The sequence below is a fragment of the Drosophila subpulchrella genome, chromosome 2L (assembly GCF_014743375.2).
Source record: "Drosophila subpulchrella strain 33 F10 #4 breed RU33 chromosome 2L, RU_Dsub_v1.1 Primary Assembly, whole genome shotgun sequence".
Classification (NCBI taxonomy): domain Eukaryota; kingdom Metazoa; phylum Arthropoda; class Insecta; order Diptera; family Drosophilidae; genus Drosophila; species Drosophila subpulchrella.
Window position 1 is genome coordinate 6,094,700 of NC_050610.1, and position 19,466 is coordinate 6,114,165.

Below are 19,466 nucleotides of genomic sequence, written 5' to 3' on the forward strand. Positions count from 1 at the left end.
AAAGTTCGGTATTTGATATTACTGATTGTGGTTTAGGACATGTTATACCTAAGAGATTGAAATTTAAATAGCCCCCTACTAGTCTGATTCCATTCTTATTTATTGATGATAAAAGACATGCTGGTAAAATAATAATGTACAAAAATGGGCATAAGTGTCCCATTAAGTGCACACATTTTGTGGTCTCATCTTCTTTTACATCTTAAAACTGCCTACGCAAAATTTTTGCATCTATTTTTTTTAAAGACAATGCTCACAGAGGGTCGGTCATTTCAGATACAGCAGCAACTTACTCGTACTTCTGTCTGTTTTACATTTTTTAATGGCATTTTATCAAATGCAATTAATCGTAATTGCTCGTTTATCCATACAGCACACATATGGCAGGCCGAAGGCAGTGAAAAAAATAAAAATAAGAGAAAAAGAAAGTAAAGTAGGCACACATCAACGCCCCCACAAATCCCCCGATTCGCGAAATACTTGAACGTTTACTTCAAGTGCCACAGCTGAACAAGAACAAGGGAGTCGACTCTCGGCACATTAACATTTTAGAATTTCTTTATTTTTTTTCAACTTGTATTCTTTTTTTTTGCTCCTTCTTGGCAACGTGACAAATGTGTACGAAAAAAAAAAAATAAAACAGAAACATACAAAATTACACTTAAATGGGCGAGCAAAAGGAAAAAGGGGGCGAACATGCACCGCGCACATACATCAAATTACACATGAAAAGTAAAAATTGTTGCATCCATCCCCATGCCCATTCCACCCCCAAAAGCACCCCAAACACCCCACCCCATCCATGGGGAAGATACTTTATGAGGTCAATTACCTGTCATTTGCATGACGGTACTCGTTATAGTATAGGCAGAAAGCAGGCAAGATGTGTGGGGTGGAAACGGAAGTGGATGTGAAAATGGAAGGTTGTATTTGGGGCCGAGTTTTGTCAGGGTGTCAGTTTCCATTGGCTCGGTTGGCTCGGGCAATTTACATCTGAACTTTGGGCGAAGGTCATCGGTCTTGTCTCTGTTGCCCGGGTTTTACTTTTCATTTCGTTTTTCTTTTTGCACTTTGTTAATTCTCTTTTGCCATTTCCTTTTTGCAGGCCATGTTGCCACTGGTCAAGGCAATGAACTCGATTAATTAGGTTCATTGACATATGTGACTGTGTGCACTGCATACTAAGTTCAAGTGTCAAGTTGGCAAATTAATAGCCAATCTCTTATCGATTTCAGTAGAACAATACGTAGTTCCAAATGGAATTTATTCCGAATAAATTCCAGTAAACACAAGGGAAATGCCAATAAAGATTACAAAAGATTTGAAGGCAGCTTTTTATTGATTGTAAAATGTTAACGCTTTCTGCATTACTCTTAACATTAATTTCCTGTCAAATTATAAACCATCAGCCCTATCGGAAAGTAATCAAATTTATAATTTTTCGATTCACTCAGTCGACAGATTTCCAATAGCTGCTTGCTTCAACTTGTCTTGTTATAAAAATAGCATTCCCAGTCGGTCAATTTATATGCCCCACAAGCAATGAACGCGTTGAACTGATAAGAAATATAGAAAACCACACATAAATACGCCATGAGCTGAGAGGCAAGCGATAGAACGAAGTGGAACCCCCTGCGGTCCCAGTGGCTCAGCTACAGAAGCATATGGTGGCTGCTGGTATCCAATTTTATCTGGAACTGCACTGAGTCATACATGGATACCCCTCGCTAGTGGAATATACTGGGGATGTTGTCCGTCAGTTTGTAAATAAAAAATGATATGATATAATGCATATGTTTAAAAACAAAACAAATAAATCATACAAAGATATAAAGATGTTTTAAGGCAGTACACAAACAGTCATTTATCAATTTTATTAAGTTTACTAAACGAAACAAGTAGTTTAATTTATAATGACATGTATAGTTATTTATTTATCAGCATATTGATCAAGTCAATCGACCTGAGAATTAATTTCAGATACTTTATATTGGTCAACCAAAACAGCATTCAGTGCTAAATTAGATAAATAATAGAACATTTATAGCATCTACTCGTACTTGCAGAAAACAAAAGTATAATTTAATCACGAATTTAAAGCCAATTTCCTTTGACACACAGACAGGGCATAATAAATTCAAATTTTCACGCTGAGAGCTCGACTGCACATTTTTGTAACCTAGCCAACGATATGGCTATAGATAGTGGAACTCACAATACAATGGGCAGCAGCCAGAACTAATAAAAGTGCATGGCACACACGGTTTCGTCTGCAGTTTGAGTTGGGAAACGGAACCAAAACAAAGGCAGAAAGCACTAAAATCAAATAAAAGGGCGACGAAAAAAGGGGACAACAGAATTTTGGAACGGTTAGCCAAGAATGCGGAATTATCTTTTCAAATGGGGAAAAGCAGAGAGGCACCTCGGAAAAGCAGCAGCTGGGCAAATGAAACTGGGTTGAACATTTTGGATGCACGTAGCAAAACCCATCAGCCAAGCCCTCTTCGTTCCACAAAACCCATAACCCATACCCCATACCCCATACCCCCTATACCTCATACAACCAACCCAATCTCTGTGGGGTTGTCAAGCAGCAGCTGCACGGGGATTTGGATTTTGGTTCGCCGTTGCATTAACATGTTGAGCAGGTTGCTATGACCATAACGGAAGTCCACTGACATCCTCATCCCCGTCCAACTACCTACGCACTAATGGACTGTGGTGCAAGAGTTACCAGAATTGTTTTGTCCTTTTCAATGCAACCGTTTAACATTCAAAGTAATCTGTTTAAAAAATGTTTTTGTAGGTTAAGTTATGGTTTTTAGAGTACAATTTACTTAATACCATGTGATTGTAGATTCGATTTTAAATTAATGTTCTTAATAATTACATTTTTGTTTGTATATATTATGTATATAAGTCTATACGAAATTCATTACCTAACATCCTTTCATTTTTTAATGACAATATAGATCCATGTAGATTCCCTAACTATTAACTAGAGTTGGAATAAATTTGATAGTGAAAAAGTGAGATATCAGAGAAAAACTAATATGGTTTTATAATGGATACTTAATTCCTAAATGTTAATACTTGTAGAATAGAAAACCATATTTTACTGCAATCAAAATTAAACAAAGATCAATATTGGCCATTAACTTTTCATTATAAATACTTTTTATTCTTCAAAAAAAAAAATGTATCAAATCGATAGACAAGCCATCGATAGTATCGATAGTTCTATCGATTAACTCTAATGAATGAACTTCACGCTTTTTGCAGATTCAAAGGACCGATTGAATTGCGCTTTCACCACAGTGGACAATGTGGCCGTGGGTAAATGGGTGGTTGGGAGTTGGGTGTTGGGTAGTAGCTAGTGGGTGGTGGAAGGGCGGCGGCTTTGGGTCGGTATTCGCTAATGCACACGCACAATGAACGTGCACAATGCAGAATGCAGGATGCAGTTGCAGTCGGCGATGCCGTTGCGCTAGTTAATGAAATGCGGCATTCAACGGCCGACAAGACGTCGCCATTTGGTGCGTGTGGGTCCCAGCTGCAGGTTTTTGGCATGGGCGGTGGCAAAGAGGGGTTTGGGTTATGGTCACGTTCGTACACAGAGGCATCCATCGCGCGCGTATGCCAATCAAAAGCAGGACGCCACCACCCAGAGGAATGGGCACTGGTGGTCCCGACAGTTACGAAGGACAACAACGGCGTTAACTAGCGTACACCGAGAGCGTTGTCGATAAAGTCAGACCCACAGTCATCGTCATCGCTGTCGTTGCCGTTGTCGTTGTCGTTGTCATTGTCCTTGTCGTCATCAAAGGTTCCCCCCCCCTCCTCCAGGTACTTCCTGCTACCTCATCCTACCAACGCTTACCTTTAATTACCGGGTTGATGCAACATTCGGTTTAACGGTCAATGCTGGCCAAGTCACGTAGCTTGGGAAATTGGATGAGCAGAATGAGGGTGCCTGGGAGCAGGTATTCTCCTGCCACTGGCTACCCACTACGTTCTGATCATAGATAATTGGACTAGCATTAATTAATTTTATGATACATTCCTTGACTGAAATTGCTATATACATACTAAATCATTACCAAAGAAAGGGGAAAAGTAATTAGTAAAAATAAAATATGCATACAATTGACTGAAGGAATTTAATATAATTGGTTGTGATTTATTTGTATTCATTATCCATAAATAACTTATTTAAAAAAAAATAATTCTGATTTAATACAATCAACCAGCATTAATAATAAACATTTTAAAAAAGAGAACAATTTAATAACATAAGAACAATTTACTCATTTAAGATTTATCAAACCATAAATTAACGCAACTTTCACTTTTTCATATTTGCCTTTATCTTTTTTATTCTCTTTACAATTGTTGCCATTAGCTTGCATTGTGCAGCAGTAGCCTTTGTATTTTAGCCTTTTTTTTGTGGCACGTTTAACAAAAATAATTATAATAATTGCATTTTGCCAGCACATGACGGCAAAATTACCCGTACCATGGCTGCCAAGTGTCGAGTCGTGCGATGCCAAGTGTGGAAAAAAAATAAAAACACATACGATATATAGTTATATAGATAGAGGGAACCCACGGATGCGTATTTTGGATTCAAAATATAGTAGTTTAATGGGACCATGGCAAAGAAAGGAAATGAGCTACGCTTCGCGCACACGTTGAGTTATGAAAATTATAAACAAATTAGCCACGCGGCCTGAATTATGCGGTGTGGCATTGTTGGCCTTGCATAAATTAGTGCCATCAAGTGCGCCAAGTTCGCAACACTTCAAAGTTGTAGAGTCAAAACCACCACATCCCAACGACCAACTACATATTTACCTCCCACACTAATTCACACCACCCCGCCGCAGCATCCAACCTAATTTGTAATCTGTGCTAAATCTGCTTGTAATATGTTTAAAATAATTGGAGCGATGGGCATTAACGGTGGCAGCAAAGCGTTATAATAGGGCTTATTAGGGTTACCGACAATGGGCGAATGGGGGGCGTGGCAGCTGCCAAACGGGAGGAGCAGAACCCGCCATGGCACCAGATTAGCATAACAAAAGTAAATGACGACTGCTAAATGTGTCAATTTTGCGACATCACAACGCCGCAAAGGGAGCAGAAGGCAAAACTACGAGGGATAAAAGGAAAGTGACGGCACAGAATTTAAATAAAAGTTACAATGCTTGGCACAGTTGAATTTGATTTAAGGGATATTGTGTTTCATTATTCAGTTCATAATTCAAAGGATTTAAAATTCTAACAAAAAAAATTACAAAACATTGATTTACATTTCAATTTTCTTTAAATGGTAAATTTATGAAATAAATTTAAACCAATGAAAACGACCTAAAAATAATGGATGCAATGACTAATGGTGATTGGGTATTAAATATGCATAAGTATTAAAATGTTAATATATTGTAATTATCTTTATTTATTGATCTTAAATAATTTATAAATATGGTTAATCCTTATTGTAAATATTTTTTTAATAAAAAATGTATGTATTAACATCTTCTTGTTTAACCCTTTTATCATAGTCTGACAACACGACATTTACATTTCAGAAATATTGCCTCAAATTACAAATTCAACAAATGTGCTACTCGCAAAACATTGTGATATATTTCAACAGCTTAAAATGTCGTGCTAGCTAAATCCGCCGACCAAATTTATGAATTTTATGCGTGTTTATCAGCATAACATGCCGCTGGGCCCCCGACTCAGAGTTTTCCCAATGGGTAAAAGGCAGAAGCCGTCCAATTCCCCAGAGCGGATTCAAAACACAAAAGCTCAATGGACATGTAGCGCTGTCGAGATAACATATACTCCTACAAACCAGACAGTCAGCCATTCAGCTGGTCACATAGATACAACATACTACATACAACCGAAATTGCGACATTTATACATGGGAAACAAATGAAATTCTCAAAACAGTAGTTGAAGCTCAAAAGCGAAACGCAACGAAACTTAACCAAACGAGGCGTGAAAATCGCCAACAAATCATACAAAAAAAGCAAGAAAGAAAAGTAAACTCGACAGTGCGATACCGGGTAATCGGTGTGGTAACACCACTCTTTGGTCGTAAAACAACGTGAATCCTCTTGTTTTCTGTCGTATGTATAAACGATCTAGCTATAATAGCACCAGAAAAGAAAAAAATAGACTAGTAGTTTTAATCGGAGAAGCTTAGCTTTGGTCTACTGGAAATACATTTCTAGCAATTAAACAAAAACCCTTACCCTAAGAATGGGTTGAAAAAGTTTTTACTCTCTATAACATATTTTAAAATACACTATATATTACTCTACTTCTCTCGTAATTTAAAATTTATTACTTAGTGAACTAGATTATTAGAAAATGAAACATTATAGTTTCTTCAGAAAAACACCTTTTTAATAAATGTTAGTTTTGTTTGAGAGTTACAAAAATTATCTCAGAACCATAATACTCTGTTAGTCCAAGGGTAATGGGTATAAAAAGCGCAACAAGAAAATTCTGTGTGCAGAACATACACGCTCCCATATGCAAATCAAGCAAAACATCAGAGGGGGTGGGTGGCAAGGGGGTGGTAATGGGTGTGGGGTCCGGTGACGAGAAATGATTCATGGTTGTGTTTATCAACAAACACGTTTCACGAGGCGCTCTCAGCTGCTAAGGAAGCCAAATGGGCACATGACAATAAATAAGCCAAAGTCAAGACTGCTCTTAGGTTTAGTTATACATAGTTGTGTTGGCAGAAAAAGCCAGAGAGAGAAGGCAAGAGAGAAAGCGAGAGGGCAGAGGGTCTTTGGGTTGGGGCCTTGGGGAGGAGATTTTGGCCGACAAACATAAACAAGTGCATGGAACTTGACACATGTTTCAAATGCCATTTTGTTGGGCCCCGCATGCAAGTCCCGGCTGGACTTAAGAGGTTTTCTAGAGAAGTTGGAGTAGTATTCCAATTAAATCTGCCATAAAATAACACTTATACTCATTATAATTATAATATAAAAAAAGTTCCTAAAACAATTTCAGAAAAATATAACAGAAGGTTACTTAAAGAAATTCAATGATCAATGAACATCAGACAAAGCATTTTCCAAAGTAAGCCACTTAATTTTGCATAATATAATATCATTTTGAAGTAAAAACGATCGAGTTTCAATACTTTTTCTTCCCTCCTCGTATGTATATAAATGGTTTTGCATAAATGTATGCATCGATATGCAAACATACATATATGTATGGGGAGGCGCTAATCAAATGCAGCTGGCGATGACGATATATAGCAAACATGGAGGAAAACTGAAGCCTTCTCCTGCTGCGTTCGGGAGTGTTCAGGGTGGACCAAAAACCATTTTAAAATATGCTGAGATTTAAAAAAGTCAGCTCTTAAAAATAAGTAAATTTTATAAAGGAGTTGATAACACGAAAGAATCAGCAAGTCTTCTGAAAATATCAAGGTGAACATAAATTGAATAAAACTTATTTTCAAGGCTAATACCTTAAACACAAACTTTATCATTACTGAGTAATACAGCAACACACATCCATTATCTCGAAATGCAAAATAAGTTACCTTGTTGCCAACTTTCCACCTGCTCGCAGACCGAAAACGAATTTCAGCGAAAACTTTTTCAAGTTCAAAAGTAGTTTGGTTCATCCCAATTGCGATGATGGTGCACATGTGTGCATTTGACACTCGCTTTTGGCCTCCTCAGTGTTTATGACTCATTTGGGCAAACGAGTTCTGTGCGCCTCGTCGCCGCTCCTCGCCCTTTTGGCCAACAAAATATGGAAACAACACTGGAGCTGAGCTGTCGCAGTTGGGAGCCCGTTAAAGTTGGGCGAGTCTTTGTGTTAGTTTCAAGTAATTTATATGAATTTTATATGCAATTGCATCAATCTCAATTATTTTGTGCTCGAGGCAGGCAACTCGGGTCCTATGTCTCCCATACTGCGAAAGTGTGTGCGACATGCAATATTAATTAAGGTTTTTATTTAGGTAATTGCTTTGAACCGAGGCAAACTCCAGGAAGTTTTACTCAACTCAGGTATATGGGCTTGGTTATTGTTTTTCTTGACGTCGTCGATACTGAAAGACATCGTTTCATAAATCTGCTCGTTTGTGCAGTTCATGGGTTCAACGACCAGGGCAGCCACTAAAGTCAATTCGAAGGGCAGTTTCGGATCAGGGAAAGTGCCAGCATAAAGTACACACAACTCTTCCTTGAAAAACAGCAGCAGCCTGCTGTTTGGGCCCATAAAAAGGTTAAGACGCTTATCCCTATCAATGTCTGGGATGGCAGTCAGTAAATTCATCAATTAAAACGAAGCATGAATGGATGAGGCAGATTCAGTGGAGGGCAGATTGAGCGACGTCAGAAAGAAGCGACAAGAAAAATCAATTTAAATGATTACAAATTGAAGGAGACAAATAGTCGGACCAACGTCGGGCAAAGACAAAGATTTCAAGCGACAAGATATGCCAGATGTTTACCCGGAATGCACTGGGAAAAAAACGAAATGGTTATTAATCTGTAAGTATTGGTTTGTAACAGATAGAAGGAACCGTTTCCAACCATATATATATATATATATTCTTGATCAGAAGAGTCGATATAGCCATGTCCGTCTGTCTGTCCGTCCGTTTGAGCACTGAGAGGAATGGAATCAAGCTAGGTGGCGCTGTTGCTGTGTGCAATCGTGGGAACAGTCGCTTTGCTGCGTGCATATCTCCATCTCCCTCGCACTCCCCTTAGCTAAGTAACGGGTACATAATAGTTAAGGAAGTCGACAATAGAAATGAACTATTAAATAAATTCAAAAACAATATTCCACTGTGTAATTGCTTTTGCCTCAGGAAAACGATGCGCCACGTAAACAAATTTTAATTTTTGTTTTGCTCGTCAGTCATCACCAGGAGCAGAGATGACAAAACAGGAGAAGAACTCACAACCCAATCCCAATCGCAATCCCAGTTGGAAGACCGACAACTTCTCCCCCAAACCAAAATGCACTAACTGACTGACTGACTCACTGAGTCAGCTTCTTCGACAGGCACTTCATCTTTATTTCATGTTTCAGACTTAATTTCTTTTTTCCTTTTTATTTTTTGGAGTGGGGGGTCTCGACAGTTTCAGTTCTGTGTCGCACAACTGGCGAATGCCTGCTCGTTTGCGCCAAGAGAATTGTGGAATTGGAAATCCTCAGCTCCTCCCCACATCTGACACTTTGGATATATCCCGAAGCCTGAGCCGGTTTCACTGCCATTCTATTCTGTTCTGGACGACAACAGAAAATTTCACTGAGATGCGCTTCAATACTTTTTAGCTCTTCCCCGCTGCTTTTCCCCAACAATATTGCCTCTTTTTTATTTTGTTTTAAGTTTCCTTACTTTTTTTGTGTTTCGTTCAGCTTTGACTGAATAAACAATGGGGAACGGCGGTCCTGAATAATAGATTTTTAGCTTTTGATTGTATTTGGTGGAGATATTTTTCGCAACCCTAAAAATGGAAAAACCATGAGCTGCAACAGTCGACGGGCTTAAAAATTAAATTGTTCAAAACACAAATTGAAATTGCCAAGGCGGTATTAACGTGACTTTTGTGGGTGTTTTATTCCCTTTTTATTTGTTTTTCCCTTCGTGTTTTATTGGCTTTTCGCAGGCAATCCTGAAAAATTGGCTGATTGCGAAAAATTGTGGGGTTGAAAGGAAATTCGGTGAAAACAAAGTTAAAATTAGAACACAGCGAATGGTTGATTGGAAAAAAATTAAAATCAAAAAAGATTTAATCCAATTCAAGGTGCTAAACCAGTTGAATTTTAAATTGATTACGAAATTTATTATTGATGATAAAATACTATGTAGTATTTAGCTTTAATTAAAAATGGCATGAAAAAACCTTGCCAAAGCTATTCAATTTAAAAGTTTTTCGCCACATTCAACGCTTGAAATCCGCTGGTCTCCTCTAATTGGATATATCTTCGCTCAGATTAATTTAGTCCATAGCCTTTGATTGTAATTTATCGATCTTTCGAATTCAAACTCTCTGTCCGGGGTTAATAACATGCAGCATAGCACAATGAACACAGCGAATGCTTCAACGAACCGAAAACAGAAAGAAAAGAGAGTGAGCTACAGATTGCCAAACGGACAGCAATGAACGCAAAAACAAGTGGACGATGAAATTGTGAAAATAAAACTCAAAACAAAGAAAAAATACTGTTCCACTTGCAGGAGAAAAACTGCCGCTGTCGAAAAATACATCAACGAAATGTATTTCGCTGGAAATTCGTGTATTCATAATATTACAAAAGCGCTGCACAAATATCTCTCCTCACGCTCTGTAAATATGGGGAAAATTGTGAGTTTTGAAATTAAAAACTCTTGATATCCCTAGAGAGTGTAAAACAAAAGAAACCTCTTTAGTGCATATGCATGTATATTTTAATGTACGAAAACTCTTTATCTTCTCCATAAATACTTTAAAATACGTTTGAATAATTAAGCAAAGACCAATATTACACATAAAGAAACCTCTCTATACATTTAAAAGTAAAAACCTAAAACCTTTTTTCTTCTTTAGGATTACACAAAATATTCATTTTAAAATCAATCAATGATCATTATTTAAAATGAAACAAAAGAAACCTATTTATTTTCCATGGGTTGGAATTTTTTCTTCAATTTGTTGCTTGTCTAAAGAAACGGCCGTTATAAAGACCTTTATTCATTAAAGATGCGTTAACTTATCCCCTCCAGTCGAGACGTCTCCTGTCTGGTGGCCATTATTTATATTGAGCATCCCATACATAAGTCTGCGATTTTCCTTTGATAATTAAGTTGTGTACATTAGTTGGCTTGCGTGTTTGCGACCCACTGCGTGAGGCTATATTCTCCGTTCTGTTCTGTTCTGGTCTGGTCTGTCCTTTTTACACATTTGCGGAGGCGGTCCTGCAGTATAATGCTTATATTAGCAAGCTCGTGTCTGATAACTGAGTTATTCGTGGGTGGGTCATATGGTCCACCCCGTTGGCCATGCCAACATCCTAATTACCCAACATAAAAACGTTTGCTGGCCCACTGCGTGTGCCTTTGATTAGCGTTGGGTAATGAGTTTTCAGATTGTCGTAGAGAAGTTGTCTAGATGGTATTTCCGTACTGAAATGAGACCGCATTTGTGAGGGAAGTGCGTAGGCCAATCATGATTATCTTTATTTTTCTGTATATCTTGATTTTGTATGTTAGATGTGTATCGCAGGTTTAGTGGGTAAAAGCTGTTGATATTTTATGCGAGAGCATATCCTTATCTGCCACGGAGTTGGTTTAAAGAAAACTATATAGTTTTTATATATAAAACAACCCTTTAAAAAAATCGTTTTTCAATATCTGTCTTTGCTCCTTGGCTTGTGATAACAATGAACCCGCCATAAAATGGCGGCTTTGAAAGGCTGACAAAAGGTCTCATAAAGCGCAAAACCAGAATGTGGCATGCAATAAAGCTCAATTTAATAACCCTTTAACTAGGCGATGGATGGAAAAGGGTAGAACAACTGGATTCCGAATTGCAGTCGAAAAAGGCATTATGGCTCGCATTCGGTAATCAATGTTGCCAATACCCCAAAAATCCATTCAATATTACCCAGGCATCGCAGAGCACGAAATGAAATGAAAATCCTGTTGGCTCAAAAAGGGTCCTTTCGGCTTAAACGCGACTGAGCTGCTCGAACAAAAGGATGGGCCAGACTTGGCTGCTGAAGTGAACAATAAAATAAAGTTGATTAAATCCCCGGCGACAAAAGTTTATTAGCGAAAATGCTGGCAACGTGTTTGGGTGAGCCGATTTTGAATATCTACGGATATATCTAGATACCATTTTCCAGTAAATATGTATTGCAAAGAAGACAGAAGCTTATCCGTCGTCTTGTGCCAAACATTTGCCAAACAATGCCAGCAAAACACAGACAGTACGCTTTTTAAGAATATTAAAAAGCAACTTTACACTTTTCCATATTTTTGGTGAGTTTACTTTTAGAAGTCTCATAATTACTTCTGTATAATATTTTTAGAGAACAGGATAGAAGATTAAATGTTACATAGATTTTAATATTCACGAAAAAATTTAATAACTTAATAATATTACTTTTCAGATAAATATTTCTTTCTTTAAATGTTTCATATGAACATAGTCCTTTTAATGTTTAACTTTAAATTTAGTACCATACATAGATGTTTGCTTAATGAAATTCGATTAAAATAAGTGAAATACAAAAGGACAGCTCATAATTATTTTTAAAAATCCTTAGAGAGAAATCATATTATTTTAATTGTGGTTTTATTGTTTTTTCTTTTAGGAAACATATTTAATATTTTAATTTTGAAGTTTTCTCTCTTTATACCTACATCTAATATTTTTTTCAGTTGGCCAGTGTAATCAGGAGCGAAATGTATAGCGGCAATGCACAAATATCGCTCTACGCCGTGCCAACATCCGTTCGCAGCTACTCAGCTCCCAGTTCGCGTATTCCTGTCTAAAAACACAACGGATATGAATATACCCTAAAGCTATCAGACAGCGTAAATGAGCGTGTATTGAAGATAAAAATGGCTGCAAAGCGAGTAAGAACACTGGAGGAGGGTAATACTAGGGGGTTTATAGAGAATGGCAGTGCTCAAACTGCAGCGAAGCACAAAAACAAACAAAACATGGCTAAATAGCAGGATGGTCATGGGAACAGGGAAGGCTATATCCCATTCGCTTTAACTCCCTTCCAGCACTTCGCATTTAACTCCAGAAATGTCTGCTCTGTCTCTGATACGGGCAAATCTGTTTGCAAAAAGGGGGAAAAATTAAAAAAAAATGGCAAGTGCACAATACCCAGCAACAGGAAAGTTTTTCAAGCGCAATGTTTGCAGCTCTTTAGTTTGCTGAGTATTGCAATCCGCTTCCCAGAACCACAATTTTTTTTTGGTGCAGCAAGGAAAGCCGATGAATATCCGCTGGGAACAAGGAAAATTAAAGCTGTCCAGCGATTATTGTTATGCTGCTTAGGATTAAGAAATTATTTTTCAAATACAGGTTGCCCTTATGCATGCTAACAAAATCGCTTATAACAATTTTAATAGTACGATATATGGAAAGTTTCTGTACTCTGAGAAATTTCAAGTTACCCATCTTAGGTAGTTCTTTAAATTGGTACTCAAAGAAAATTTTGACGCTCTCATCTGAATTGAAAATGTTCTTAAAAATAAAACGACATTTTTGAAGATGAAAATGTTTTAATTTTGGTCAAATCAAGTTGAATTGGCGGTATTTACATTGTATATCCCAACAAATAAACTAGTAGTCCAGTCAGTAGTGTATACTTATCAAAAAGATGTTAAATAAACTAATATCATTCTATTATTAAGAACTTTGATACAAAAATGTACTTCCACGAAGCGAATGTTCTCAATTCAAGAACAATTACTTGAATATTTTCTCGGTGTCTATATGTACATTAATTGGCACCAATGGTAAAAGGAAGAAAGGTACCGTCAAAGACGCAAAAATGTGTATATTTTAATTAAAGAGTAATCTCACCATATGTCTTCACACTTTTTTTCACTTTCAGTTAAATCAGCCAAGCGCAAAACTAATCAGTTCGTCAAGCAATCGTACACATTCGTTTGCATATACTTCATTCACATAACCATTTCATCTTAAAAGATAGTTTTTGTTTTTCCAACTGTCTCTGCCCTTTTTTGCTCCAATTTTTTGCTGTCCATCCGGTGGTGCAATCAATTCTTCATACTCCCGCGCATCTCGCGTTCCATAAAAAACGGCATAACTCCAGGTCCGGATCGCGAATAGGGGAAGATAGTCGTATATAGGTCCGCAAAAGAAATAAAAAAAAAACAAAGAGCAGAAGCTGTTGCACACACTCACTTGAACACTGTGTCGATTGCGTGGGCGTAACCGGGGGGAAATGCTATTAACTGGTCATACCCCACGGAATAGCAAAGTTTTTTCCGCTTTTTTATGACCCCTCGCTTCAAGGCACATGGATATATAGCCGAGCTATTCCACTCCCATTCCCATTTCGATTTTTTTTTTCCCATGTCTAGAAGGCCGCCACATAATCGTATCAGCAGAAGATTTGTAATATGAAGCGGAAGAAATGGATGATAGTTTGTTGGCCGCAGACGGTTTTTTATGTTTTGTATTTTTGTTTTTCTTTTTTTTCAGGTGAGTGATAAAGGCACATTCATTGTAACACGATTGAATTTCCAGGGTGATTTATAGGGCAAGGTGTTGTCTAAGGTAACAAGCATTTTAAGCTGCCCTAGAATATTTTAAATTCGTAATTGGATTTAACAAAATGATTTCTTAAATTTCTCTCTATCAAAAATAAATTTGACTTTATCTGAGGGAAGGCAGAGGAGTTTTTGTATAAATACAGCACATTTTTTCTGTACATTTCATTGATTTTGGTTTAATTCTTATAAAAAAAAATGTGCATTGAGGTTTATACTTTACCCATAGTAGAGAAATTATAATAGATATCGTAAAATTTGATTACAATTTTCTAAATTGAGCTACAGCCAACAAAAGGAATTCTAAAAAAGCCAACCCACGAATTATATGCAATATTCCCCCAATTTTGTGTGGAAAAGTTAAAGCTCTTGGCGTGCAAGAGCAAAAATAAAAGGTCCGAGGAAAGTTTGCTGATTTAACCAATTTTAAAACACACACAAACTCAGACAGGCAAACAGACAGACAGCGTGGAGGCAGACACAAAAAGCCATTCCATTGACCGCAGCAGAAAAAACAACACCCGAACCGATGGAAAAACAAGTAGTTGGGGGTCGGAGGTCGGGAAAGGTGTGTTTGCGCGGCAGCATCTGTAGCAACTGTAGAGCGGCGACCACAGTTCCCTTGGCCAAGTAAAAACTCATCAAACTATATTTTCAATAAATAATGACAATCGACTGGGCGGGGGCGCTACAAAATGGCCGCCATTTTCCACCCATCAACCGCCCAAATGCGCCACAGCTTCATTGATTTTATGCCATTTGGCCAGGAACCACAACCGCTACAAGCATAAAATTGAATCATAAAAAATCGAATACTATGCTATATATACATTTAATACATGTGTGTGCCACGCCTTGTCGTGCTGCCCAAACATTTGCATGAGCAGGAAAAACAAAACGGAATAAAAGGCACTACTTTTGCAGTTCTTCCTTTTAGTATTTTTTCCTTATTTTGCCCGTCAGTCAACTGACAAGTCAACGGCGATGCAACCTGCAAAAGCCAAGCGCTAAAAAAAGGTGACAAAGGTGGAGAAATGGTAGGAAAACGTGGCCGAGATGAGGAAAAGCCTGGGGCTTCGAGTGGCTCGGCGAGTGAGAGTGGGACAGCCTAAACGAATTCTAGAGCTACTCGACGTCGGGCATTTTTCCAACTACTCTTTTTTTCGACTTCCTTTGTCGGCACATATTATAAATTGCACTACGGGGAGCCGTGCCGAAGTGCCGGCGTGTGAATGGGCCAAATGCGCGGCCCTCTAAAAAATGCACAAATGTGAAAAGATTGAGTTGGAACTGGGGTCTGTCCACTAAGGGACGCAATGCGAAAAGTGCTTGCAGTTTTTCGCCTTTTCAGTTTCCGCGTTTAGGCGCTTTCAATCGTCTAGAATGGAAAACGGTTTAAATGCTTTCAGCATCTTATTCAAATCGAGACGCCACAAATGATAAACAAAGTGAAGTCAAATATTAAACAATTAACTTGCTTCACACATATTCAACTTATGTTATGTAGCATCCCAACTTAATGTTTCAATTTTAAATCCTAACTTTTATACAATATTTTAAATTAAAACAGAATTTTTAAATTTACCTTCAAAGCCTTTTTTTATTTTATTTGTTTATTTAAGATTTTTAGTCATCACCGAAATTGTTTCCACTTTCCGAAAAAATTTTAACCTAACAATTTAAAATACCAAAGCACTTACCTCTTTTAACTCCAGAAATATCTTTTGCGTAACCTGAAAGTAAAAAGCAAAATTGGCAACTTTAGTTAAAATCATAAGTTTATTAACTGAGTTTTTCTGGAATTTTTTAATATTTTGTTAAAATGTTCAAGGACCAAAATATGCAAGAAAAAGGAAACAAAAAAAAACTCCCAAAGCACTGAAAAGACCCCTCTCTGTTTTTTTTTGTTTTTGCTAAAAAGGGGGTAAGTTGAAGTAGAGAACACGCAAAAGTATTCAAATTAAAATCAACTCCAGTAAGCAGAGTGCAGGTTTTCGGTGAAGGGCAGAAAAGTAAGATGGGGAGGCAAAATGTTTCCTTCCTGACAGGCGAAAAATAAAAAATGTGCTAAGGGTTCAGCTTTGCTTTATTTAAAGTTAACTTTTATGAAAACCCAATACCTATCATTTCATGCCGAAAATCAAGGGTAAAAATCAAATTTACATAGTCTTCTTTATGTCAATTCAATGTACATTTTCAGTTGGTTTAAGCCTGCTTTATTAAATATATCCAATATTTAAAATCAATAGAATTATTAGAGCTCACATTTGTATTGCCGTGTTTGTTGGTCAGGTAAATTCATGCACCAATAAATCGAAGCTAAAAATGCCTTTTTGTAACCCATTATTTTCGTTTGATTTTCGCAATGTCCTACGCACCATATATTTTGGTATATTTCTGTTGAAATTGGCTGACACGTACAATTAACGCTAAACAAAAATCGTAATTTTCCAAAACATTGCTAGAAATCCTGCCGAAAAATGGCAACAATAGAAGTATAATACAAACTGTGTACAACACATATCAATACAATGGTTATTTGGGTATATGAACTCAAAATGTAAATAATTTATTGACTTATGCGGGCAATTATATTTAAAATAATATTAAAGTCAGAAGTCTTTAAAATTAAAAACACCAATACTTTAAAAGATCCGGAAAAAATATGTCGCATACAAAACTGTTCTCTATTTCATCTCACTATTTCCCCATCTACAGGTATCTATTTCTTTTAGGTTCCCTTTGAACTTTACACACGCGTTGAGATAGGACTTTATATTCAGGCACAAAGCAGACGCCAGTGGCTATAAAACCGTAGGTCCAATAATAGAAAAAAAGGCATTTCATATTTTAATTCATTAGATTTTTATTCCGCCAGCTTTGAGAAGTCAGACAAAGGCGGCTTTCTTTTGTCTCTTCCCAGGACATTATTTTTAGCTTTAGGCACATAAACCAAGCCACAAAAGCGGAAAAAGAAAATGTTTCTATGGTGAATTTAAAATTGCCTTCCGAGTTCCACCAAGTTAATTTATAGATCTTGATTAAGAACCGCTTACTCAGCGAATTCATAAAAAAATACAGATTGCTGAAAGCCTTTAATTGACTTATTTTGTTACTATCATGCCTTGCGCGTTCCGTTTAGATATTTTACATACATTTTTTCATTTAATGTTTTGGGCACAATTTAATTGACAGAATTTGATGTATGACAAATTTTGGGGTTAATTTCAAGGGTGGTTTTTTGGTGGTGAACCGCAGCCTGAGCAAAGCGTTCAAAAAGGGTTGCAGATGTCTAATAAATCAAAATCGGCTAACATACTTGTAAAGTTGGTTTTAAATGGGAATGGTCAATTATATACCTATAAATCCTACATTATTGATTGTAAGTATATATATTGGAATACATATATTTTCCAAATTAAGAGCAATTTGCCTGTCCGTAACGGTCTCTTTACGATCATAACAATGGTGAAAATGATTATGAAACTCTACGCACTCTTGCAGGAAACGCCACTCAGATTGTTACACTTTCGTTTCTTTTCATTTCGGTTTCTACGTGCCCCCATCACCCATGACAACCCTGTGTATGGTATATAAATCACATTTAAATGAACTGAAGCATGGATAGTACACCTACCTACCTCTAACATTGCCCATTCATTGACTTAATGGCTTTTGGTCCGATTTTTGTACAATATTTTTTTGTATGCATAAATGTTCGTGCAAACGTACACGTATTTGTAAAATGGTTTCTGCAGAGCAACATTTTATTGTGGACATTTTCAACGTCTCTTTAATTTGATTTCATTCATTTTATTCCGTTCAACAAATCCTAAACCGATATGCAGACAAATGACCCAACGGTTCGGAATAATTTACTTTTGGTGTATCTATTAATCTGTCAGTTCGACAAAATCAATGCCATGGAATATAAAAGAAGATTAAACTATCAGTGGAGGAGATTTACGATCGACTAGATTTGCGGTTTCGGAAGAGTCTTACAATATGACTTTTAGGTTTGGTCTATAATAAGTGACACAAAAATTAAGCTCTTGATAAGAAATTTTTAATTAATATTTGAGTTATAAAAATGCTTAGGCTATTTATTTATATTAAGACAGTCTGGTACTCTTATCAACCAGAAAACATTTAAAGCAAATTTGTATTATTTCTTCTTATTACAACTGTTGTGAAATTTAAACACATTTTGTTCTTATCGGTATGATATTTTTATGCAAACACAGTGACTCGTAGAAATAACATTTTAAGTTTCCGCAAACTTACAAATTTTTGAGCAACATAAAAAGTTTTTTTTAAGTGCTTTTAGTTTTCTAAATTTTATTCCACCTATTTCTAGCTATTTCTTTTATATGCATATACATTTTAACGTCATTTTTGATTGGGCAAAAAATGCTGACAGTGGCATACCTATATTTCAGCAAAATAAAATGCCTTTTTGATGCTTTTGTGGAATTGTTTAATATTTGTTTGCTGCATATCAATCCAGTTATATTGGCAGGAGAAAAGAAAAAAAAAAGGAAGCATGACATATGATATATGAAATGGCGAAAAATTGCTGCAACTATTTGCCCGTTGCATTTCCCAACATGTATGAAAATACACATACACATTTATGTACAATTCATGTTGGCTATAAGCATTACGACCATAAAATAAATTTAAAGAAAAAGGTACGAAATAAAAATCTTTAAAAAAATAAAATGGTAGGTTTCCGTCTTCTGTAAAAACTCCTTAAGTTAATTATATTGATATTTTTATACTCTTAAATATATATTTGATATTCGGTTTCTATGTTTCTCTCTTCTGTTAAAACTCATTAAGTAAATTAAAATATTGATATTTTTATATTCTTGAATATATTTTTGATATTCCGACTTTTTCCCCCATCAAATGGATGGCTACCATCTATGAGAAAACTTTACATATCCATGTACATTCCTCTGCATATCTGAATCCCGGAGTGGCAAATGAAATATTTAACCGCACACACACACAACTCTTTTGGCAAAAGTTTGCCTTTATTGGCAGCAATCTGCGTGCGCGGTGTTGTCTGGGATGCGAGTACGGATTGTTTGTGCCCCACAGGCAGGGAAGAACCAGATAGACAGAGATTCCAGACACAGACAGACCCCGAACA

General features: G+C 36.7%; 1 protein-coding gene across 4 annotated transcripts in view; it reads right to left on the reverse strand.

Annotated features, from left to right (window-relative positions):
* Positions 1–19,466, reverse strand: part of LOC119546923 (disintegrin and metalloproteinase domain-containing protein 10) — a 91,480-nt gene that overhangs the window by 65,569 nt on the left and 6,445 nt on the right. For all 4 annotated transcript variants that reach the window (XM_037853556.1, XM_037853557.1, XM_037853555.1 and 1 more), the window contains exon 3: positions 16,009–16,041. In XM_037853556.1, the coding sequence (XP_037709484.1) occupies positions 16,009–16,041 (33 nt within the window). The remainder of the gene's footprint in view (positions 1–16,008; positions 16,042–19,466) is intronic.